At 39.5% G+C, this 26343-nt stretch overlaps 2 protein-coding genes across 2 annotated transcripts in view; one reads left to right on the plus strand and one right to left on the minus strand.

Annotated features, from left to right (window-relative positions):
* UBAC2 (UBA domain containing 2) overlaps positions 1-26343 on the plus strand; it is a 98938-nt gene that overhangs the window by 14585 nt on the left and 58010 nt on the right. The window contains exons 3-4 of the mRNA XM_017821100.1: positions 3556-3675; positions 4126-4232. Of these exons, the coding sequence (XP_017676589.1) occupies positions 3556-3675; positions 4126-4232 (227 nt within the window). The remainder of the gene's footprint in view (positions 1-3555; positions 3676-4125; positions 4233-26343) is intronic.
* Positions 5540-10217, minus strand: GPR18 (G protein-coupled receptor 18). The gene is made up of 2 exons (XM_017821101.1): positions 10145-10217; positions 5540-6847 (listed from the first exon to the last, which is right to left on the minus strand). Exon 2 carries the CDS (start codon positions 6801-6803, stop codon positions 5838-5840), a length of 966 nt encoding a protein of 321 aa, XP_017676590.1. The 5' UTR covers positions 6804-6847; positions 10145-10217; the 3' UTR covers positions 5540-5837.

Below are 26343 nucleotides of genomic sequence, written 5' to 3' on the forward strand. Positions count from 1 at the left end.
TTTATGTGAAAGAGCGGCAGAACTGCACAGAGCTTCATCTTGGGACATGAGGAAGTTGTGAGATTTTATGGGTCAGGACTACAAGGCAGACCGGTACAGCCAACTTTGGTGGTGGCGTTTGCTACAGGCTATCTGATCGTGAAGTAGATGAGGCTTTCTTCAGACACCTGGAAGAAGCCTCATGATTACAGGTACACACCCACAAGTTTTGCAGGAGTTGGCTCATGTCATTGTGAGATCACTCTGTATTATCTTTGAAAGGTCATTGCTATCAAGGAAGGTTCTCGAGGCCTGGAAGAAAGCAAATGACCTTCCTATCTTCAGGAGATTTGGGAAGTACAGGCCAGTCAGCATCTTCTGTATCACTGGGAACATCATGAAACAAGTTCTCCTAGAAGTAATTTTCAGACATAAAAAGAACAGTAAAATGACTGGGGATAGCCAGCACAGATTTTTGAAGTGGAATCCTCGACTGACCTGGTAGCCTTCTATGATGAGGCAGATGAACGTCTTGGTGGGGGATGGAAGATAAGTGGATGTTGTTTATTTTGATCTTAGTATAGATTTTACTCTGTCTCCTGTAACATTCTCAGACAAACTGAGGAAGTACAAGGTGAGAGAAGTGGGCAGTGAAGTGGATTGGGGACCAGTACTGTTTAGTGTCTTCATTCATAACTTGGACAGCAGGACGCAGTGTGCTCTCAACAGTTGATACACCCATAGTTCTGCAGGCATTTAGAGGGGAGAAGAGGGTCAATAGGAACCTCATGAAGTTCAGCAAAGGCAAATGCAAAGTCCTGCACTGGAGAGGAGTAACATCATGGACCAGTACAAGCTGGTGGCTGACCAGCTGGAAACAGCTTTACAGAAAAGGCCCTGAGGGTCCTGGTGGAGAATAAAGTTGGACATGAACCAGCAGTGCAGCATTGTGGCTAAAAAGCCTAACAGCATCCTAGGCTGCATTAGGAAGAGCCTCACAAGGAGGCCTGGTGGGATAATCATTCATCTCTACTCCCCCTCAGTGACAATATCTGAAGTGTTGTCCCTTGTGCTGGGCTCTTGTGCTGCATCCGACAAGACTGACCTTGACATCCTGCAGGGAGTCCAACAGAGGGGCACCACTCTGGTCAGGTGTGTAAGCAAAGACTGACAGAGCTGGGATTGTTTAGCCTGTAGAAGAGAATGCTTAGGGTAGATCTTACCAGTGTGTGTAAATATCTGATGTGAGGGAGCAAAGAAGGGAGAGCCAGGTCAGTAAAAGGACAAGAGGCAATGGGCATGAATTGAAATACAATAAATTCCATTTGAAGTAGAAGGTTTTTTACTGTAAGTCTGATGGAACAGAGGAACAGTTTCCCCAGAGAAGTTGTGTAGCCTCCATACTTGAAGATAGTAAAAACCAGACTGGTCGTGGTCAGTTAACATCCTGCTCTAATTGACTTTGTTTTGAATGGGAATGTCAGACTAGATGATCTCCAGAGGTCCTTTCCTATCCTCAACCATTCTATGAAAGCATGCCTGACCAAATGGTTGTGCTCTTCTATGAAGCAAGTGGTGCTGCGGATGAGGGGGAGTCAGTGGATTTTGCACACCTTGACTTTAGTAGGGTCTTTAACCCAATCTCCCTTTGTGTCCTTGAAGTGAAATGGAGGTATGTACTGAATAACTGGAAAGGAAGATGGGTGGGAAATTGGCTGGACTCTCCATGGAATTATGGTCATTAGTACAAAGTCGACTTGGCAGATATTAATTAGGGGAGGGCCCCTTGGAGATTAGTGCTGGGACCAGTACTATTTAATGTATTTATTAGTTACTTGGATGTTGGGATGCAGTGCACTTTGAACAAGTTTGTGCTTAAAGTTTGTATGATGCAAAACTGGGGGGAATGGTCAATATGTTGGAAGGTAGGGTTGCTATTCAGAGAGACCTTGGCAAGCCCAAGATATGGGATGACAGGAATTTCATGAATTGGAAAATCCTGCTTCTGATATGGAATAACCCCAGGCTGCAACAGTGCAGGCTAGGAAGGGCAAGTGCTTGGGAATTAGCTGTGCAGAGAAGGACCTGTGGATCTTGGTGAACAAGAGGAGCCAAGTGCGCTCTTGCAGCCAAGAAGGCCAACCATTTCCTGGACTATTAGTGAGGGTGTGGCAAGTAGGTAGACCATACTCCTGTAGCTGACAGTGTTCCAGATGTGTCTCACAAGTGCCCACTTCTGGATTCATCTGTACAAGAATCACAGAATCACAGAATATTCCAAGTTGGAAGTGACCTACAAGAATCGTCAAGTCCAACCCTTAGCCCCGCACAGGACCATCCCAAAGAGTCACACCGTGTGCCCGAGAGTATTGTCCAAACACTTCTTGAACTCTCTCAGGCTTGGTGCTGTTGTGACCACTTCCCTGGGGAGCCTGCTCCAGTGCCCAACCACCCTCTGGCTGAAGAAACTTCTAATATCCAGCCTAAACCTCCCTCGGCACAACTTCAGGCCATTTCCTTGGGTTCTGTCACTGGTCACCACAGAGAAGAGATCAGTCCCTGCCCCTCCTCTTCCCCTCATGAGGAAGTTGTAGACTGCAATGAGGCCTCCCATCAATCTCCTCCAGTCTGAACAGACCAGGTGACCTCAGCCATTCCTCATACAGCTTCCCTTCAAGGTCCTTCACCATCTTTGTTACCCTCCTTTGGATATTCTCTAAGAGCTTAATATCTTTCTTATATTGTGGTGCCCCAAACTGCACATGATATTCACCAGCGCAGAACGGAGCAGAGCAGGATAATCACCTCCCTTGAAGATATGAACACACTGGAGTGGATCCACCAAGGCAGTCAGAGGAGGTGGAGTGTTTGACATAGAAGGAAAGGCTGCGAGAACTGGGTCTGCCCAGCCTCAAGAAGAGAAGACAGAGAGGAGACACTTTATTGCTATCTACAAGTAGCTGATCAGGAGCTATAGAGAAGCTGGAGCCAGGCTCTGCTTGTCTGCAAAGTGCAAGAGGTAGTTGACACAAGATAGAACATGGGAAATTCTGCCTAGATTGTAAGGATTTGATTTAGTTTTTTAAACCGTGAGGGTGGCCGAAAACTGGCACAGGTTTCAGAGAGGTTCTAGAAACTGCATCCTTGGAGGTGTTCAAGACTCAACCGGACATGGTCTAGAGGAAGCTGATCTGATTAGAACTTCTTAGAACAGTTACAGTTGGACTAGTTTGTATCTGGAGGTTGTTTCAAAGATAATTTTTTTGTAATTCTAAATTCACTAAGGTTGTGATTTCCATTTTTATTTGTAAATGTAAACTAGGGACATAAAAGTGTCTTTGGGTTAATTTGGGTTAATTGTAGATTTGTTGTAACAGGTAGACATCTGCCTTGAAAATATTTTATTTTTGAAGAGACTTCTTGAACTCTTCCAGAACATTCTGCGCTCTCTGTTTCCCTTCTTAAATGTACATTTCTGTTACCTGACTCCAGTATTGCATTCACTAAGAGCACAAATTTTGTGAAGAATTTCCTTGAAGGAAGAGAGGCTTAAAATTATGATCATTAATCTTCCAGATTTGGAGACTTGTATGTGGAAGAACAGTATGTCTTGATTTGAAAGACACGTTCTGTAGCAGTCTGCTCATTTACAACTTTAGAATATTTGAAAGAAGATATGGCAGCAGAAAATTTTCAGTAAGTTCCAGTTTTGAATTTCTTTTTTTTTTTTTGACAGAAACTGTTTTCTACGCTGTTTAGAATCTTGTAGTCTTGTATGAATACTGCAGCTTTATTACTAACATTTTGTATAGAAATATATGTTAAAGGGTTTTAAGAATTATTTGGTTTTTATAAATTTAAATTTATATTGATAATATCTTGCAGTCAGTGGATTATTCTAGTTACTGTTTGCAGGTTTATGAGTTGAAAGTTACCAAACCCATAGAATTTAATTTTGGAAACAAATCTAACTCTTCATTGTTCAATGTCTACACAAGTGTATTTGGAATTACGTTGTGTTAAAGATTGTATTTGTCTTAGTTGAACTGATATAATGATTTTCTTATTTTTACTTTTATTTAGAGACACATTAAAACCTTATTTTTAATCTGTTGAATTGATTCAAATTAACCTTTTTCTTTCCAGTCTTTTTTGCTGGGTACTTGGATGCTCTCAGCTTTATTTGATCTTCTCCTTGTAGAAATCGCTCAGTATATATTTGGCATCACCATCAACAGCTTGCCTTCTGGTTTGTAAGTAGCTTCTAATGGATTGTTTATTTTAGATATATTTTCAAGGGATTGTTTTCTGATGATTTTAATTAAAAAAACTTTCTTCATGTAACACTTCAAATCAAATTTAATCTTCTTTTGAACTGAAGTGTAAAGGTTCTTGGCACAACTGTTATAATTTCAAACATTTATTTCTTAGTTATGATCTGCAGTTAATTTATAATTTATCCATATAATGATTAGTTTCCATTTTGTTAGTCCCATTTCCCCAGGCAGCATGATTGAAACACAGCTTGCAGTGTACAGATTGTTGCTGTATTTGTTCAGTCTGAATTGTTTGGTTTATTTCAATTCGTAAATCTGAAAACTGAAATTGGGTTGGTGCTGATTTTTTTCTTAAATCAGAAAGGCAACAGAACTGTAAGTCATGTCTTCTATGTTCACTTTTAAATGCATATACATTTCATACTGGTATTTTGTATGTGTTAAAAAAATTGAGTGCTAGAACATGTTACTGTATTTAGTGCTTGCAGCTGAAGTTCTTACAGCTTTAAGGTGTTTAGTGGTTCAGTTTCTTGTAACCTATATTTGAGATTTCTGCACTTAATAAAAGATGTGCATGTTACAGTAGAACCACAGAGCTTGCAATGCTTTGTGGTTAAGTTTCTGGCAAGTGAGATCAGCCTCACACAGACTTGAGTTTCCATATGTTTTACATTCTGAGGTAATAATAAAAACTCTTGGAGTGAGATTTTTAATATTAAACACCACATTAGACTTTTTTTTATTTCTACTTTTCCAGAGTGTCTGTTGAAAGTAGCTAAAGACTGATTTGATGAGGAAGAAAAAGCATGTGTTTGACAATTTACAGATACACTTTTTGTAGTGTGTGAGTAGTCTAAAGGAGTTGAAAGCTTGAGTAGTTATTGCAGTTACTCATCGTGTTTGTTACCTTGAGTTTGTTGCTAGGACATAGACTGCTAGTGTGGCTGGACAAATTCCTGTGTTCATATGTGTAAAAACATACTTTGTGCAAAAGTAGGGTGTAATAAATGTGCACATGAAATGTGCATAAGGAGGTAATGAACAATTTAATTATTATACCCTTTGGTGGTATTTCTATGATTGTAGAATGTAGTCAGTTACAAGGAAATCTGCATCAAAAAAGTTTTTAATTAAATGAATATGCCTTCTCTTTAATGGTGATATTGATCTTGAGAGAATAAAGTTAATTTTAGGAGTGTGAGATATACAGTAGTTTCAGGAGCATTTAATTTAGCAAACAAAAATTAATATATACGTTGCATCATAATTCTTCAGTGTTGTCTACTTTATTATACTAATTGTCACTTCTTCATGTCTGACAATGTTCACAACCTTTTGAGATGACAAAAGCATTGGAAAGTTTTAACACTGACTAGGTTTTAGTTCATTTCAGATGAAACAAAAGATATTGAGCAAATACAGAGAGGTGCAATTATTATTCTGCCGCTCTTATTTTTACAGTGCAACAAATATATCTGTTACTTCTGGCCTAGAACATTCTTATGTGTAGTCAAAATGCAAGAATTCAGAAAAAGAATCGCTTGTTTACATTGTAAAAGTCCCCTGACGTTTTTTCTCTTTTTATATCATTTCACTGTTCATATTACTGAGTGATCTTACACTTCCAGTTCGCAAACTTTTCCTGCGCACGCTTCGAAGGTAATTGCGATAAAGGATTACGCTGATGACTCTTGCCTGGAATTGTTTAGAAACAATATAGTACAGGATAACATCCAAGCATGTACTGAGATTCATGAGAAAGGTAGTAAAGGCTGCCCAAGGATTGTAAGTTGTATTTTCATCTTGCAACATCAGGAAGGTGAAGCAAATGTGGAAGGGCACAAAACAGATGAGTACCTGAGCAATCAGAGTAACTATAATTCTTATGGATCTCTCCTTGGCCTTAGGCTTCAGTTTAGAAGTCTTGCCATGGATAAAATTGTAAATAATGATTAGGTAACACCCCATCATGATAAACAAGGGGATCAAAAAGAAAAAAATCAAGCGAGAAAAGTTCAATGTATTTACTTCCTTTAAGTGGATGATATCAAGCATTTTCATGCAGGTGGTGAAATTCGAGGCTTTGTCTGGATCAGATCGCAAAAACAGCAATGGGGACGTTGTTGCGAGGGTCATTACCCAGATTCCAATGCAAGCCAGCACAGCTTTTTTTGTGTTTTTTAGTTCTTTGACATGTTTGGGCTGGACAATAGCCATAAATCTGTCTACGCTTATAAAAGTGAGCAACCACAGAGCAATGGCTGGATAAAATACAGTGAAAGCACCAATAATCCGACAGAATGTATCTCCAAAAGGCCACGTTTCTTTCCCATGGTAGATTATCCGAAAAGGCAAGGAAAATATGAAAAGTATGTCAAGTAATGCCACATTCATCATGTATACAGTTATAGTTGTTCTCTTCTTGGTAGTGCAGCTGAAAACCCATAGTGCAGTGGCATTCACCAACAATCCCACTGTGAATACAAAACTGTAGAAGACCAGTGATGCAATCCTATATTCTTCAGGGTGGTGATTTTCAGGCATCATAGTTTAATTAAACTTAGGAATAGTTGTTGCACTCCATAAATATCCTAAAAGTAGATAAAATGTGGGAAGTTATTCTCAGTCAAATAAAATCTATCTTTAAAAACAAATAGGAAGGTTGTTTTAGAATTGTGGTTAGTGATGAGACTGTATTTTCTAGCTGTGAAAACATGTTACCTTTGTTGCTTTTTCTGACTGCAAATACATTATTGTGCTTTGAGGGGAATACATGTACTGTCAGACTTGTGTGAAATAATATTTATAAGCACGTTTTAATCAAATGTTTTAATTATTAAAGGGATTTATTACTTAAGGAATCAAAAAGTCAAGATGGACACTTCGAGTGTGCTTCAGTAGCTGATAATCAGATTGAAGCAGTTGTTTTCTAAAGCAAATATTTCTTGAAGTTGTCCCTGTTGAAACATTTTTGACTAAAACTAGTTATGAAAAGAAATAAGTGATCATGGCATGAAGTGACATTTGGATATGCAAAATGAAGTATCGACTTTGCTGTTTATCTGTGTAAGGGACTACTTAGCTCCCAAAAGAACAGGTGCTTGCTGTTTTTCAGAAAAGACACTAAAAAGCTGTCTTAGTAGCTACATAGCTTCTAATACAGTATTTAATCACAGGGCATCAGAACCACCCACCTAACATGTGGATAAGATGAATAGATTAGTAGACTTCCCATCTGAAAAAGTAAAATGATGGGAAGCAGACTGCAGTCTCGAACTAGGCCATATATGAGCAGTATGTGTTGGGGGCAGAAGTTGCTGGTTGATAGCCAGGTGCCCCAGATCACAGTTGTGTTGCTTCTCTCAGCTTGTTGGGTCATAGGAGTTGGACATCTGAAATGTCATTGTGCGGGCTCTGGTGATGAGAGCTGAAGGAGTTTATCCCCTGGTTTGCTCTGGAGCCACTTGAGGATGGCAGACCTTACCCGGAGTTTGCATGGGTTCTTTGATTAACCTGCACCCCCTGCACTTTCCTGGCTCTTGCTGTGGTCACAGTTTCATGACTTTGTGTTGAAGGGTTCGTCTTTCTTGGCCTTTAAAGCAGCCCTATGGCAGCTTTGTGAAGAGGAGGAGGAGGAAAGAGTTAGTTGTTTGTCTGATCTTCCTACTTGTGACAGTCAAGGAAGTTCTACAGTATTGGCTAGAAACCAAGACTGTTTTCTGTAGCAGAACAGTGCATAGTTCCTGTGTGTTTTATCTCCAAAAGTGAAGAATGCATTAAAAAAAGCTTTATTGTTGCTGCTCATCTGGTTTATGCTTTCTCTGTGATGTTACCAAATACTTTTTTAGTGTTACAGAAATGCGTAGGGGATTGAACCAGTGTTTATTAATCTAGCATCCTGGTTTGACACTGGCAAATGTCAACTGCTTTTGAGAAGAGTATCCATGCAGTAACTAACTTAAATATGATCTATTAAAACCTTATTTAGGTTAGTTTCTGCCTTGAAATATGAAGTTTGGGCTTCTGATTTTCTTACAATTCTCCAGTTTACAGATAAATAAAATAATTATGTGTACAAATATCTAACCCTAAACTTCAAAGGTTTTTTTTTAGCTGTACAAAGCAAAAAAGGTGTGTTTTCTGTTCGATGAGGTCACTAGAACATATAACAGAATTTATATTTTTTATGGGAAAAGCTGTGCATGTAGTACAAAAAAAGAGGTTTGGAGGGCATCTATATGAATGCCTCTAAAATTCCTCATTGTGTGAAGAACTCAAAAAATAAGAAAAATAAAAGAATTAAAGAATGATAGCAGACATTATTAAAAGTTAGATGGGATATGCTTGAAAGAAAAATTTTGTAGCACAGTTGAAATATTATCTGCCACACTGTCCTGCTTTCATTACTGTTGCATAAAATTGTCCAAATGTTGCTTAACACACACCTCCCTCCCACCCCTGAGTATTGCAAGTGGTTTGCTTTTTTCTCTTTTGTTCTGGTTTTTTTGTCTTGCTAGTGATTGTGTATGACATAGTGCATGGCTACTTAGCTAAAGATCCTGACTGATTTAGCAGGTGAATTGAGCAGTGATGTATAGGATAGATAGAAGAATTCACTCGGCTATTAATAAATAGAATGGATTTTGGCTTTGGTTTTACTCTTCTCTCATTTGGACTTGCAGTGATTGTAATTGTTTCTGGTCAGGTCGTGTTTCTGAAATAACCAGCAGGCTGATGTTGATGGGAAGAGAGGAAGCTGAACCTGGTGTGAGTTTTTATCAGGAAAACCAGGGGTTCCATGGTTTTTTTGCTGGTTATTTCAAGTTTGTGACAGTTTTGAGATATATCAAAGAATGATCTACTGTAACAAATGGGGTTTGCTTTTGTTTAGTTGTTGAAGACACTGTTTTCAAACTTTGTGCGTTTAGATGCATGTCAGTGTTAGAGTTAGGCATTTCTCCTAAACCTAATTTTTAACACTGTAAAAAACATTTATGTAGGTAAGAAATACTGAGATTTTTTAAAAGTATGTAGTTACTCATCTGCATTTATACATGAACAGAGATATTCTGCTTTGTCATCAGTGTTTGTCTGCACAGAGTTCAGATTGATATCTCCTGAGTCAGCCCAAGTAGATCTTTGGGTGCCTATGAGTGGATGGCTTTGCCTTAGTTGTCATTTTTCATAATGGGAACACTTATGGGTATTGATTAAAGTGCTTACTGAAGAGCCCCTGGCGTCACTGGTTTCTGGAAGTCCATGTGTGTTAATTGTGAATGATTACTCTAATGTTTCTCTGTATCCATCTTATTTTTTTAATGATAGTTGATTTTTTGAATGTCTGATGTGAATTGTGAAGGCCATGCTGTGTACAAAAATAAAGACTTTCAGAACAAAACCAGAACTAAATCTTTTCCTCCGGATTCTTACTACAAGTTAGGTAACAGTGCATGTATCTCTTTCCAATCCCCCTTTTTTTCTCTGTCTGTCCCTTGTATATGCTCACATTTCCCTGAGGAGGACATGGCTTTCAGTGAAGCACAGAGAGACCAAGATCTTCTCCTGGTTTTAGTTTAGTGAAAACAAACATTTTTCCTTTAGTGATAAGTGTACTTACCAATGCTTTTATGTAGTGCATATTTTGAAGTTTTTTGTTAAAATCCTAAACAACAGTATTTATGGTACTGTGCTTTTACAAATGCAGTCATTTTGCTTTAAATGTTATTTATAGAATGCTACTGATATTTTGAAAGTGCTTTAAAGAATTAAATATATCTTCAGTAGTTCTAGAATTAATGCCCACGTTCAGCTTCTGAACAAATGTTCTTAGCAACATGCATAAACATCCAAGTTACTTTGTTACCATAGAGTATGGTATTGTTACTCACCCTTTGTGCACTACAAAGTTTCTTCAGAGATGCTCCTCTCATGGCCCCAAATCTGTAGAAGGTTTAAACTTCCTCTTCTTTGCTCAGCTTCACTTAGCTAAAATAGCTCATCTTCATAGGCAGGAAACGATGACGTAATCTCGCTAGTTCTGAGCTCTCGTATTGGTCATACTTAAAAGTTACTATTTCACATAAGTGTGGTGTATGTGAGCTGATATTTCTAGTCCCTTTCAGCAGTTGAACTTTTGTCATATTTCCAGTGTGGTCAAACTGGGCTGTTGTACTGCGTATTTTTTTCCAAACACACTTCTAAATGTTTGTGGAATAATGAAAACATGTTTTAGGTAAAGATTTCTCTGAAAAAGTCTCTGCAAGAATACACGTCTTGATTATGCAGAAGTTTCTAATAAGCACAATGTAAATGTATTTTCGGTAGAGCACAGTTGTTTGGGTTTTTTTGTGGAAATCCCCATATTATTTATACTGCATTGGATAGTAGTCAATCTGAAGGTAACAGAAACTCAATTTGAAATGAGAAGTTTGATTCATTTGAAAACACAACTTTGTTTATGCCAATACTTAGAATATTTTACTTATATAACAGCAATGTTTCTATATTTTATTTGCTGTCTAAAATAGTAACATGCCTATTCAAGAGCTTTGCAGGAAATTGCTGTATGAAGAGAGGTTTAAGCCTGTATTAAAATGGATTAAAATCTCTCATCTGTTTCACTGTAACAGACATCCTTGGTGGGGTGGGAGTGTTCAGAAAAGCTAATAGGTAAAGACTAATTTCTTACATCTTTTCTTCGTCAGCTTGAAAAATGATCCAGCCTTTGAAAGAGCTGCTCAGAGAAGGAGATCATTCTGAACTCTCTGTAGAGTGCTTGCTAGCCTCAGGGTTCTGCCAGCAGTGTTTTGGGATGCAGAAGCACAATACAGGGAGTTTGGTACCTCTTGTGCATGCACATGCCCTGTCGTTTCCCCCTCACCCCAGTGTAGCAAAGGGAGGAAGGGAACAGCAATGTTTCAGTCTTCACCTGACATACCATCAAGAATTTGCCAAGATGTGCCCTTGGTGCCAGAAGCAGCAAAGTCCTGCAGTTCAGATGTAGCCAGAATCAGGCTTGTTTTTGGGAATGTCTTTCTCCACTTACTGTAAAAGTAATGTAGGTAGGTGATCCTCACTTAGTGCTAAAGATAACTTCTGTGAAAAATCCCCTTTGCTGGAGATGTATAATTTGTCTCAGTTGAATGGGTTTGTGGTAGTGTGTAGGTATTTGCATAGGTCAGTGTGATGGTTAAGATAATCACAGGGAGGGACCTGGATAATTTTCAGTGTGTAGATTAATATTTAAATTAATCTAATAATTAAATTAATCTAATCTAATGTTAAATTAAATATTAAAAACCTTTAAATATTTGTTTTTTCCAGTTTAGGTGAACTAATACCAAACTTAATTTTTTTGTCGTCCTTCCAAACCTAATTTTTTGTGATTGTTCCAAAGGCCTCTTAAATGCAATGAGCTGCAAATCCTACTGAGACCATCCTATAGAAAAATAAATCTATTTAAAAGTGCTTAATATTTTAGGATTAAGGAGTATGTTAAAAGGACTAACCAGAGTTTAAAACTCCTCAGTGGCTTTATCATTAGCAAAACAACTCCAGAGCATGCTTCAGCAGGATGAAACACTGTTTTCAACTGTTCAGTGAAAGCTCAGTGAAATTCTGTGCCATATGTATTTTTAAAAGGTTTAAACAAAAGCATGTGTGGCTTCTGGAAGAGAATAACTGGACTTTTGAACTCTCCTAGGAAAGAACACTTTATTTTGGGAAAAATACAGGAGTCTGGAGGTTCCTTCCAGCCTGAACTGCACAGTGAATGTACCAAAACAAGCAAGTGGACAGCCAGTGCCCCCGTTAGCTAAATAGGGATTACAAAAGTGATTCTGGGTTTGAATGGAAACCAGGCAGATGTTGAGGCTGGGATCAGAAAAGCTGTATGCTGTGAACTGCCTCTTGGCTTGCTGTCTTCTTGGGGGCAGGTTGGAAGTGTGACCTTTTATAGCTGTGTCTCTCAAGGGAGGCTGATATCTTGACCCTGCAGGGGAGGTCATGCCTTGTGAGGGCAGCTGGAATCAAGTCCCACAGTTTACACAGGTGGGCAACAGCAGCCCAGCTGAGTTGGTGGAGGTTAGCCATCCATCTGGTTTGTCACAGCATGGACATGTCAATCTGTGTTCTGCTTTCATTCAGGCTTTCCACAACTTTCCTTGTGGAAAGGAGGCAGCCAAACCGCTCTGCTGCTGGTATGCTGACAGGCCTTCCCCCCGAGCATGGAGGGGCAGCTTTGTCTGGCTGCAGTCTGCTGAAAAGAGGTGTTTGCACTACCAGCAAGTGTCTGCTTTTCCTTGTCTAGGGGCTCAGGCTGGCTGCAGCTGCAGGGTGAGAAGCATTTGGAGGTGAACACCCAAGTCATCCTGTGGTTTGCGCGAGGCAGTGGGCTGCTCTGCTGTGCTGCATTCCCCTGTCGCTTTGGTTTCTGTTGTAGGAAGCACCTGGCTCTATTTTTGTTTTCTTCTGTGCTGTTTTATCAGCTAGAAAGGAGTGCCTTGCATTGGTTTCCCTCAAATGGGCAAGTACTTCCTCTGCTCCAGCTTTTACTAAAGTAAATGCTTAGTTCCCTCCAGGGTCTTTTTTGCTGTTCTGAAGTTCGGGGAGTAAACAAGGTAATTTTAGTTGCATTATGTTGTGTTAAATCCGATTTTAAGTAGTTAAAAGCTAAGCCAATATACTTCATGTCTGCGGATAAGGCAGAGTGCACATGTGGTCTGTTACAGTGCCTTCACTAACTGGCAGTAAGCCTTAGAAGAAATGAGCTTGATTACTTGCAAAAGTTCAGCACTGAAGGGATCGTCTTCATACTGTTGCTTTTGCAGAATTAATGTGCTGCTGGGTCTTTGGTGGTTTAATCATGGTACAGAAAAGTATGTTTTGCCTGTTCACTTACCGTGTACTGTAAGCTTTGTCCTGCTGATACAGAGAAGTTCTACATGCAGAGCGACAGAAGGATCGCCCTCTGCTTCAGTTTGGTAAGGAGAAGGCTTGAGGACATATCCTCCTTTCAAACTTTCCACCTTTTGAATCTATTGAAAAGAAAGAACTGAAGCTTGTACACGGTCCAGTGCACCAGTGGTGGAGGAAAGCAACTCTCCCATGTCGGTTTGTTAACTTAGCAGCTTGCTGTTGTGGGTGAGTTCACATGCAGTTTTGGGTTACTGTTCTCAACCTTGATGAAAATTGCTTCATTTTTTATTCCCATATTGTGTTGTACCATAATGAAGGTTTAAGAATAAACTACCCTTTAAAAGTTGTCATGGCACTGAATGCATAAACTTGCCGCAGTTGTTTGCAGTCTTGCCACGTGCACGTTACTCAGAGGCTGCGTCATGGCATAGCTGTCCCTCCTCTCCCACTCCTCAACCTGCGAGTGAGTATAAATGCTATCTGCAGCAGAGCTGAAGGAATGGGAAATGGAGCAGCTTAAGAGAACTGCGGCCTACTTAGCTGTACCTGACATGTCCTATTTACTGTCACATTTTGCTTTCCCTTCTCTGTTTTGCTAGCATTTGGTATGGTTTGAGGAAGGAGCTCCTGTTTTTTTTCCTTTTAAAAAAAACAATGATGAAGTTGACATTCCATGTTTCTCCTGGGTTGGTCTGGGGTTTTTTTCCCTCCCTCCTTCTCTTGTACAGCTGGGACACACACTGTGTCACTAAATACCCTAAAAATATACAGTGCATCTGGCCTGTTTTTCATCTGTCCATCAATGTCAGCATTTGAAAGAAGCAATACTCAAAAAATTAATTAAAATGAAAGTTGCATCTCTAAGATGTCTGACGGTGGAGTAGTGGACTAGAGACAGTGGTTCATTACACAGCATCAATCCCAGAATGTCTGTAGTCTAATACTAGCTCATGACAAATACCAACACAGCTCCATGCTTGCTGATGAACCCACATTGCCTTTGGCATATTTCTTAAACTGTTGAGTCTGTGTTCTACTTTCCACCTGGGTTCTGTTGCATTGGGAAGCAGATTTTTTTTTTTCATTCAAAAAGTGCAGATTTCTCATGACAAATATTTCGTAGATTTTTAAAACCTGCCTGAATACTCAACTTTTTTCTTTTTTTTAAAATGTGCATTGTCAGGAACTATGCAATGAGTTAGTTGTTCCGGTTTGGAAGTGTGTAGGAGAGCTTTTTCAATACTCTTTTTTAACTAAGTGTGTGGTATGTGATGTTTTTACTATTAAGCTGCTTCTTAAAAGTCTCAGGTGCATAGGAGTATTGTTCTAAAACTTGATATGCCTCCCAGGAATAAAGTTATTGTTTCAAGATAAATGTCTTTATTTGCATATGCTCAGATTCCTTTACTGAAGTAGGGAAAGTTGTTTTGACTCCTGCAGAGTTCAGGAGTTTGGACAAGTTTTCTCAGTTACTAGCCCGAGTATACCTAATCAGAAATGAAACAATGAAAAATTGCTACATAGGTTTTAGCATACCAGTGAAGTGTTTAATCAAAAGTACCTGAAGTGAGAGTGAGTTGTGCAAGTATTTAAATTAGAGTAAGTGCTGTTCTTTAAATTCAAGGGTGCCTTGCTGTGTGTTGCATTCCTGTGCATGGTGCCCAGCCCTGGCAGGTGGCTTGCTTTGCTGAAGTGAGAGTCTTCTAATGTTGTTCTGCCTGGGCCACCTGTCTCTGGCACAGATTAACAAGCAGCATGTGTTGGGGTTCTGAAGCCTAATGTGCTGTGGTGCAGTTGAGCCGACATGAGAGGGAGCATTCAAGATGGTAAAGGGACTGGCATAATCCAGACTGGGACAAAGCAGCTCAATTCCTGCCATGTAGCAGTGAAGCTGGTTAGTTAGGATCTCTGCTGGATTGGGCTGCTTGGTGTACAGGCTCAGCACTGTCCGTGGCAGAAAATGAAAGAGAAGCTGAGTGTGAGTATGCTCAGTGCACTGGAACAACGGGACAAGGCCAGCTGGTGCTGTGAGCTGGCTGAGGTGGACAGCAGAGCTGGCTGCAAGCGAGTGGTTTCAGAGAAATCACTGTCTTTTCAGGTACTAAACTGAGTCCAGTCAGAGGACTCTGTATTTTCCAACCAACTGTTCAACTGCAAGAATTATATATATATATGTATATATATATATATGATACACATGCACTTGGAAGGAGCTGAAAATCCTGAGCTTTATCATGACAGGAAGCCAAGCGAGTAAGTCAAGGCATAGGTTTGAAGTTCAATAATTTAAGCAGTTTTCTTTATGTAGACATTGTGTTGGTAAAGATGGCTTTAAGATAGGATGGATCAGGGAACTGAAGTGGGACTTGTGTATCCCATATTCTCTGCCGCTTTCATCCTTTGCCTCCAAATCATACTGCCTGTCAATGAATTTTTATTTTTGGCCTAGAACATCTGGGACATTGCCTTCATTTGCTTGTAGCTGAGCCCTGCCTGTGCTGTGTGATGATCTGGGCCATCAAATTCATAACACTAACCCAAACAGCAGAAATGAGAGGGAATGCAAGGCTTGTTTTGAACAAGGTACAATAGGGGCAGAAAGGGCAGTAAAGGTGGCAGGATACTGGACATCTCTGTATTCTTTTTTCTTTCAAAATTGGCAACATGTGGGCATAACCATAAGAACTATACCAGCAGCCTGTGGCTCACAGTGCTCATTACTGTCTAGATGATATAATTTATTTCCAAGATTATGGGGCCTAAACTGTCACAGTTATTGGGTGAGCAATTGGTCTAGTATCTATTAGTAGTGATTCTGGATCTGGCTTCTCTTCACTGCCAGACAGACAGTTCCTGGCCCAGTGCTTATACTGCCTGGTGCTAAGGTCTTTGACACTGGAAAATGGGGCTTAGCCTCCAATGAGAAACAAGTTTTGTGAAATGTGTTTTGACTCTTGCAGTGGTGAGGATTAATTACTGGATCAATGCTGCCATCTATGGATTTTAGCTAGCATAGCAACAGATCTTTCCAACAGCAGAAAACAGATATAATGGGTTCCTTCCTTTATACACCTGCACTACTTAGCCAGGTTTTCACGAAAATTGATTATAAAGAATGAAAACCACTTTGTCTCCCCCATGGAAGGGAGGTACTGCATGGCATGGAAGCTGTGGTTGTTTTTGTAGTCATAGAACTGCAAATTCTGTTGTTACTCAAATAGTTACATTTCATAGGGATCTGCCTGTTGCATTTCTATTTGAACAGTAAGATACAGTTCTGAGTATGAGTTGTAAGCAAAGGCTTCCTTACTGTGTATAGTGTGAATTTACCCTGAAAAAATGAAGAATGAGAAGTCACCTAGTGGGGAAAGGACAAGGACTGGAGAAAACATTTACCATTCTTTTGGCTTTATTATATAGCACAAGGATAAAAGGTAATCTTAAAAATTAAGCAATCCTGTGTTTTTTAAGCCACCCATGTCCTGATTTTGTTGTTTTATTTGTCTGTCTTTATCAAAATAAGGTGCAATGGCAACAAATCTTTTTGCACAGCATTTCATTTTTCAGAAGGAGTGTTCTAAAAGTTTTATGATTAAATTATTTCATAAGAATAAACAATGCCTTCTTTCCTGTGTGGAAATAGAGACCTCCTTTTTAGCTTAATAGTTGACTCTTGAAGGTTATTTTCAGTCCACGTGGGCATGATCAAATTTTCTTTCTGTCTTTACTGGCAGCTTGTGTTTTTTTCGCCCTCTTCTCTTCCTCTTTCCGGAGTTAGGAACACCTTGTTTGTTCCTCATGTTCAACTGTAGTAAAGAAAGACAGGGATGTGGAAGTCCCTTTGGAATTTAAAAGGAAATCCTGCATCTAATTGTAGATGTCTGTGCCAAACAATTCTGTACAAATGGTAATTTCAGCTATTGTTTGCAAATTGACTTACTGCAGTGCCCCCTGTTACTTGATCTGAAGGAAAACAAGCTTAAAAGAGTCATTGCATCCTAGAAACATCAGTAGTCTCCTATCTGTACTGCTACAAGCATAGATTGCTACAACATTTTTGTTTTAAGGATCTGATATCCTTTCACATAAGGGATATATAAGGGATAAAATATCCTTCTCCATCACAGAACGAACTGCTTCCATTCCAATGATGTTCTATGTATCTCTTCCCTCTCCCCATATTTGTAGGGCAGCTAGTTATTGGATTGTGGTGGAGGAAGAAGGAAGGAAAATGAATGAATAATTCTTCATAGCAGTTGGAGATGTTAATAGTATGAGATACTGTGCCTGTCACATAATTTTGCAAAATGCAGAATGTATGATTGCTTTTTCAGGACAGAGGAGGAGAGTAATGAAGTAACTTCACAAAAGAGGTCTCACTGTGACTGATGCTTCAAAGAAACCCTTCTTGATTTACCAAAGTAATGGACAGAAGCTGATTTAGTAAGTTCAGTGGTTTTCTGAGGAGGCACAGTTGTATGACTGAGACTTTAAAAAACAAAGGAGACAGAAGACTGCATACATTAGTAAAAAATCTAACACAGTTGCTTCACTAAAGAAGTAAGAAATTGGAATCTCTCTTTTTAGGAGTTAAATGACTTTAAGACTTTCTGTATAAATAAGAAGATCTTTTAAAATTTCCTCTTTGCTTTTATTTTGTGCTTACTGAATGCTCTCCTTTTGTTTAGTCATCATTTTGCTTCGGATACCTTGGTCTGTAGCTGTGTAAAGAGTTATTTGATGGTCTTAATGGGGAAGTATTTTTTTGCAAAGAAATCACTTCTCTACTACAGCTTTTCTATTTTCTTTCTGTTTTATCATGAACAAGCTAAACAATTTCCTGCCAGCAATTTGGGCCTTAGAATACTTACTCATTGGAAAAGTTGAGCTACAGCCATGAGTCAAAAGGAGGTGTGAATGGTGTCTTGACCAAAAATAACTAAAATTGTGGGAAGCATTTTAATTTTAAAGCATTGTGAAGTAAGCCAAACTGTATGAATAAGATGAATATTAAAACCTCTCTTTATTAATCTTTAGCCTTTGAAGATGTTATGATGTCTCTTACCATATATTCATTATAATATTGTCATCATCATGGCTAGGCTTCACGAACGAAGGTTTGGGAAGGGCTCTATCCACATTTGTTACAAGCGCGCTGGTGGCTAATAAGGCCAATATGAGATAGACATGTTCAATTGCAAAAGGCACAGCAGAAAGACTCCTTAGGTGGTATATTCTGCAAGGCACGATTCTTTCTGCATTGTCTTTTCTCCTCAAGAGTGATCCTGCGGGCGTTCTCAAAGGAAGCAGCAGCGTTATAGATGGCGTGTCTCCAGACCTCCCGATTGGAGGCCAGAGTAGACCAGTGATGAAGATCAGTATGGCCAAGGCTGAGATGTTGTTTCAGGGAGTCCTTGTATCTTTTCTTTGGGGCTCCTCTCTTGCGGCAGCCGGTGGCAAGTTCACCANTCTCTTACCATATATTCATTATAATATTGTCATCATCATGGCTAGGCTTCACGAACGAAGGTTTGGGAAGGGCTCTATCCACATTTGTTACAAGCACGCTGGTGGCTAATAAGACCAATACAAGATAGACATGTTCAATTGCAAAAGGCACAGCAGAAAGACTCCTTAGGTGGTATATTCTGCAAGACACGGTTCTTTCTGCATTGTCTTTTCTCCTCGAGAGTGATCCTGCGTGCGTTCTCAAAGGAAGCAGCAGCGTTATAGATAGTGTGTCTCCAGGCCTCCCGATTGGATGCCAGAGTAGACCAGTGATGAAGATCAATATGGCCAAGGCTGAGATGTTGTTTCAGGGAGTCCTTGTATCTTTTCTTTGGGGCTTCTCTCTTGCGGCAGCCGGTGGCAAGTTCACCATAAAGCAAGATCTTAGGGAGGCGGTGGTCCTTCATCCTGGAGACGTGCCCTGGCCAGCGCAGCTGTGTTCTCAGCAACATAATATTGTAAGTTAGAAGAGATTTAACTTTTTTTACCAAGAATTCAAAAGTAGTTTAAAAATGACTCAGACAAGAAATAATACAATATTTGCTAATAATATTTACTGTAGAAGAGCACTAAGGAGCAGCCAGTTACTCAACTGTTCTACAGCATCGCACTCAAAATCTTGAATAGCGGATACATGAGTCACATTCTGGTTGTTAGCTCCAACTTAGATCATGATAAACGAGGCAAAATAGCTTACATGCTTTGCCACATAGGTCAACATTAATTGCCATCCTCTGGCTCTGCTCTGCCCAAGCATTACACTAAATACAGATACTGTTAAGATCATTTAGTGCTTATATCAGCGGGCAGCAGGGAGTGAAGACCCTCTTCAGCCTGTCACACAAGGTGTGCTCTTGGGTTGCTTAGTTATGGATTGGGTGATGTGGACCACATGTATGATCAGGAGGGTGGATAGAAGCAGGGTTTATGTGCTGAAATGTGGAAACTCATAGCTTGGTGGAGGATCACATGTCAGAAGCTGGTAGGAAAGGCTAAAGTTCTCATTCATCTGTGTTGCCCACCTCTCCTTCCCCACCACAGGCAGTTGTCATGTAGTCAGACTTGTTCATGCAAATGATTCTGGGAGGCTGATGCTACCCTGTGTGCCTCTCTCCACTTCCTTTACTCCAGAAACAGGAAAGAGGTAAAGTCATTGGAGCCATAAGTTCAAGTAGGACCTGCATGCTTTGAAAGTATTTCTCAGATGAAGTAAGAATGGCTATGAAACTAATCATGTTGAAAAGCAAATTGATGAAATAGTAACTCTTTTGAATTCAGGTCTGTGACATGCCAGGGCCTTGGATCATTACTTATGAAATGTTTTTTCTCTAAGGCCAGAAGTCTGTAGAATGAAAATGTATTAGATACAGTTAAAAGCCAGTCTCCATTGCAAGCTGGACCACTCCCAGTATAAAGGTCCACTTTTGAGGTTATATGTGTCTGAAAGGCCTATTGAAGTAAGTGCTTATCTTAAATGAAGTTGCCCACTCTTCTTGATTCAGTAGAGTGCCTCACAAATGGCAGCTGACCAGAGTAAGCGCCAAGATCTTTAAGAACTGCTAGAGAGTTCTCTTTAGATTCATAAAGTTTGTAAAAGGCTCAGCTGTCCCTCACGGAAACATTTCTTCCAGGCTATACCTGTCCAGGCTTTACTCAGACTGGGATGTATATCCCCATGTCCCTCTGGACTTCAGTGAGCCCCTTGGAAGCATGTCCATACATGATGCTTTGCCCACTGCTCGCCTTGCACATAGGCATAGTTTGAGTGAGTGTATCAGATATGCAGCAGCTTCAGACGAGGTGGTCGTCCTTTTGTCCATCAAGGTTCAGCTTACTCAAAGCTGACAGTACTGTGGTGTATTACACAGATGTGAAGGGTGACACACTTGCTTTGGTTAGGGATGTCAATCATTTGGTGGAATGTACTTTATGTATTTTGAGTGCTTAAGTTGGGTGTGTTGCGAGCAGGAACTCTGAGATGGTTTCTCAGAGCTATTTTTAAAAATGTTTTCCTCTGTTCTGGAGCCAGTCAGACATAAGGACACCTTTTCCAGTTTTCTGACAATACGGAGAGATTGGTCAGGATGTAGATGAGTTAGTTGTGATGACAGCATTCCATTTGAGAGGCAGCTTTTGTTCAGGACTGTCTCAGCTAACAAGGCAGTCAACCCACATCTGCTTTTTTGCTTTTTGGAATTCCTTTCTGGTCTGGGAATAGCTTTTGGACTTGGAAAAGCACATCCACTAAACCCCAGCTGGAAACAGTCAGTCAACAAGAAGCACGTAATAATCTCTTGCAGTTCTTAAACAAGCTGATTTTCTCTATGGTATGAGACAAAATACCTTTCTCAGTTTTAAACCTTTTGTTCAGGTTTCTTATGTTTTTACTTGTGTGCCTTGTACACTTAGGAAGATAAAATCAGTTTCATAAAGGGGCGCTCAATAGTAATCTCTGTATCTCTGTGCTTTTCTGTGGAGAGTTTTTCTGTCACTTGTCACCATGAGTTTTAGCAAGGGCTTAATGAGAGGTAGTTTTGTTTGTTTGTTTTGCCTTTGCTCAATGATCCTTTTCCATAATGAGATGTTCATTTGTTGCAGTCTTTCCTCACACTACACCTCTTCAAGCCTGTGGTCACCAGCTCTTTTCACCTTTTGATGAAGATAGTGTTTTGGTAGCTCTGTGCTCTGCCACAAGCATGAAAGATGATTGAAGCCTGTGTGGCTGAAGCAGTAGAACATCCTGTGCTTTTCCTCTTTTGTTTTTAAGATTCTCCTCAGAGTTCATCTGGTGGTGTTTCATCTAAACCCTTCTATTTCTAAAGCTGGGGCATTTCTGTGCCTCCTGGATGTCAAACACTTTTTAAAATATATTTATAAAGGTCGTTCAGGAATGTTTCTGGCTTCTTCAGGGCAATAACCGTCTCTGCACAGACTGTCGTAGTGAACAGCAGACTGTGAGATGGCAAGGAAGCCAGAGGTAAACACCAGGCACGGACCCCACAGTGGAATTGTTAGCAAATGTTTCCACTCCAGAAATAAAAATTGGAGGTGTATTTACACCTTAATGAAAGTTGTGCTTTGGCTACAGGCCTGAAACAGTAGCTGTTTTGCAGTCCAATCTCTCTTACCCTGAGCACTACGTTCCTTCTTCAAGTAGCTTTTTTTGGTCTGTGGTTGAGAGAGGGAAGTGTTTGCAATAATCCCAGTGAATGTTCTTGCAAATATTCATACAAAGGAAAAGAAGGACTTCTTGCCCATGAATGGAGGTTGAGATGTGTTATCCATATGCATATCTCCATTTTCACATCTACTTCTGAACCCCTTCTTTGTGTTGGAAGTGTGAGATGAGCAAATGGAAAACGGTGTGTTTCGCTCCTTCCACACTGTGTTCAACCAACAATGGGAGCAGACAGTTAGGAATCCACCTTACTGGTATTCTTAAGCTCTTCAGTGCTTACATTATGCACTTCGAGACTCTGAATGATTTATCCCATCCCTCCCAAAAATGTGGTCAAATGTGTGTACCAGTTATTCAATTAAAGTAATTCTGCTTAATATAGTAGTGATTGTGAAAAGAGGTGAAAGAGAAAGGAGACAGGATCAGAAGATGAGACCTAATGTATTTAAACTCTTGAGGGAAATATGAAGATCTTAATATGTGGGGCAGAAGAGACAGAATAATTGTAGACAAAAAATACTCCTAACAAATGCAAAGTGACACTTGATTAGTGTAAGAGAGCGTGAGGCACCTGTACTCTGGACTGAGCAGAACTCTGACTTGCATTCAACTGATGGAAGGAGCTGTGCTAGTTCGAACCATAAACATGTCTTCCCAGCCGTGTTCTCCACTCCTCTGTTCTCCTCCTCCTCTTGCACAGGAGGCACCATGACAAGCAATGTGGCTTTGTTTCACCTGCTGAAGGTGCAGTTTTATAGCAAGGCTGAGCTGGTTGAAGCATAGGCTGCTGCTTACGGAGCAAGCTCTTGGCTCCAGCCTGTCCTCCTTCCTATCTACCATTTGTAACACAAGTCATCTGGCTTCTTACAGGCAGTGGCTATCAGGAGATTAAAATAATGTTTAAAAATAAAACATTGTATACATTATATTTTTTTCAGGAATCATTTCCCATTGGTTTAAGTTTCTAAATTTCCTCACTTCTGGGTGGATGAATACCAGTGCCAGAGCAAGAAAAGTGATGGAAACATGTAGCTGGAAGGCAGAACAAGACATTCTCTTTCTGTTGCTCTGCAGCAAAAGTTTCACTTGAAGCTGATTACTTCAGCCCAGCTCCGGGTACCTGAGGTTAAGGCATGTGTTGCTGTAGAGTCAGTGACCCCTGTCAGAGGAGGGGGACACATGGTTTAGAAGACCATAACCTCTGAACTGGGGTTCTCCACAGTGTATCACACCAAGACCTTTCAGTAATTGTAAGACGAGTCATTATAAGCCAAAAGCTGTACCCTGTACAAAGTTGTACCATTCAAGATATCGGACTGCAATAACAAATGCATAATCGGGTGTTTCTTAAATGGTGTCAGGATTTGCTGAGGATTTTGAGGGTGTTCCTGAAATGTGGCAGTGCTCCATTTTCACAATAATTAGGATACTTACCTCTGCTTTTCAGTTAGGATGTGAAGTCTATCTGCTGTTGCACCTCTCAGGTGGGCATACATGTTGGGTAACAGTATTTAGAGGATGAAAGTAGTGGGAGGTAATTTGAGAAAAAGTCACAAAGTGTTCCCAGTGGTAGAGTGTGTCTGGAAGCAAGATGGCAGGTATCTTTGAAAGGGCTTTTCCTGAGACAACCTTTCAAGTTCAGAGTACCGAGTGGCATTTGTTAATTGCAAGCTGTCAACACTTTCACACTTAGGTTTAGTTGCTTTTGTGAAGTGGAAAGTACCGACCACGGTTTGAGATCTGTGAACTAAGTGTAATTATTCCAATTGGAAATGTGTTTTAATTTATGGTGAGAAAACTGTTCTGCCCTGCAGCGGGATTATTCTCTGCAGTCAGTATTCTGTAAGCAGCTTATGGAGGTAAACATTACATGTGTCTCTGCCAACTTGGCTAAATAATGCCAGCTGCCTTAACCCTTTTTAAAGATAAATGAGCTGTAATTGGATTTCTGCACTGGATAATTTTAAATAAGGGCTATTAGAAGCAGTAGCTGTTATGAAGAAACTCCACAATAGGCATATTATTATGAGACATTGCATCTCTCTGAGTGATTTAGTATTTGTCTCTCAAAATCAGGGTAGCGGATGAGAGATGCTATGATGAGACATAGCTATGTCTCACATGCTGTGATGAGACAATTCCCATTTTTCTTGTTTTATGTGAGGAAAGAGAAACAGTAATGAAGTTTGGGTTGAGTTGGCAAGAGGGGTAAAGTGATGCCACCAAGAGTTGCACAATGTACCAACACTGTGAACTTTTAAAAATAAAATTGAAAAAAGAGGAAAGATAAATTGATTACTATCTTTTATATTTCAACAAAACTTTAAAAGATAAAAGCAGACATTATTTTTGTTTGCAATAATATACTTCAAAAAACCCAAATAATTTAAAATTTTAGTCAGAAACAGTTTTTCCATACAACCAGTTTCTGTATGAGTGATGTAGATATTAAGAGTGGAAAACATTAGTTTGCACAGAATTTTAACCACTTTGTTGGTAATCTTTGCCTGTTACAAAATATTAAAAAGTTGAAACTGAAACTAAATGGAGAGAGCAAAATGTGACATTGCCTGCAGTATTTCATTTGCTTGGTGTTGTTACCAAGACCAGCAAGTGTTTTTTGGGAAGCACAGATAAGAGTTCTCAAATAGTAAAATCTAAGTTTTCAAATTAAGGGATATTTTTGTTTCACCAGTTTGTTTTGAACAAATAAAGCACAAATTTATTTAGATTCTGAGATATTTTGGGGATTTTTGACACCAGTATTTAAGCTTTTATGTATGAAGCACAGAAATTACTAAAAACTTTAGCCATTTTTTCTCTGAGTTCCTGTAGTGTTAAGTGGTTGTTTCATTTTCGTGTGTTTATTACCATCCTAGACACCCTAAATGGTGGGATTTTTTTCAAATTCTTATTTTAATTCCTTGTTTTCTTACTACCACTGCTTGATTACAGTTTTTCTCGGAGCACTGCTTGATTCTCTCTCACAGATTTTAGGATAGCTCACTGTTAGATTCTCCATGACTAGTAATTTGTCTGCATTTTAATTCTTTTTTTATTCTCCAAAAAGCTTTATAATTAGTTTTTTCATTCTGCTCATAATAAAAATTCATTTGCTTAAGTGTAACTTAGTCACTTTGATCTTTTTAATTTGAAACAATACTTTTTGGAGGAATTTCGACTCACCCTTTATCCTACTCGTATTTGCAGTTAGAAAAGTGATATATAAAATAACAGTATTTTACAACAAGGAGAGAACTGAATCCCAATGGGAAAGACACAAACACTTGAAAGGCAGAAAACTGTTCATTAATAGCCCAGAACAGCCGATAGCAAGTTATGAAATGTTACATCTCTTGCAACGCTGGGAACCCCAAGATGTTACAGGATTGGCTGGACATCTGATCAGGGACAGCACGTGGCACAGATCCCATCCATGGTGAGATTCACTAGCTCTGACATCACTAGTATTCCTGCAGGGTCTTGCTCACAGTACAGATTGATCAGTCACTGACAGAATCCAGCTGGGAGTCAGGACTTAGCTTTTAAGACCCCCTTGAGCAACATATACTTTTATTCTTATTTCATTAATGAAGCTGCAGTTGCATATAATAATTCATATGAATATTACATTATATACATGTACTTAAGTGTGCATTGACTACGTGTTGGGTAATTATGTATTGACTGTGCATATATTGATTAATTATATTGTTGATTAGGTGCACCTTGATTAAGTAGTGGTCACATAGTTCCCATGATGCAGAGGTCTGTGCCTCAACTCATGCTTATATGGGTCACTAATTCTTCACAGAATAATCATCCACCCCTGGCTGCTACACTGGGTAAATCATCAGTGATGAAGTTACTTCTGCAATTGCAAACATTGTGGTTCAAAGTGCTGCTGATTTTTTATGGACCGAAGAAGTATTGCTGTTCTAAGCAAAGGTCACTGAACTAATGTAAAATTTCCTTTATAGTTCTGAGGTGCTCTGCAATTCTTGGTTTGTCTTGGGGGTACGTCCCCTCCCATGTGACCATTGCTGTCATTGTCCTGTGTATGGAAGAGTCCTGCTGTGAGCAGTTGTGTTATATCATCAGATGAGATGGAATGTAAATCATGGTTCTTATTTGCTTAGACCATATTTTGGGATGCCAACACAGTTGAATAACGCTTCAAAAAGAGAGTAGCAAAAACTTTTTCTGTTAGTGGGTCTGTGGCCAGTGAGGCAAACTTGTTTCCTGTTTTTGTTTGGGACTAGAAAGTGGCACATTGTGAAAGAGCATTATAATCAGATTTCTGAGAATTTCAGAATTCAATCTCCATCTTTATGCCTTCCTAATTGTAGCTATTTTGACAGAGGATGTAAATTAACCAGTAATTTAAATTTGTAGTTAAAATATGTTAAAAGAGTTACGTACTCACTCTTTAGTGATCTCTGTTCTAAAAATCTTTTAATGGACATTTTAAAATTACAAATCTGA

This window comes from Lepidothrix coronata, unplaced genomic scaffold (genome assembly GCF_001604755.1).
Source record: "Lepidothrix coronata isolate B3197 unplaced genomic scaffold, Lepidothrix_coronata-1.0 Scaffold88, whole genome shotgun sequence".
In the NCBI taxonomy this organism is placed as follows: Eukaryota; Metazoa; Chordata; class Aves; order Passeriformes; family Pipridae; genus Lepidothrix; species Lepidothrix coronata.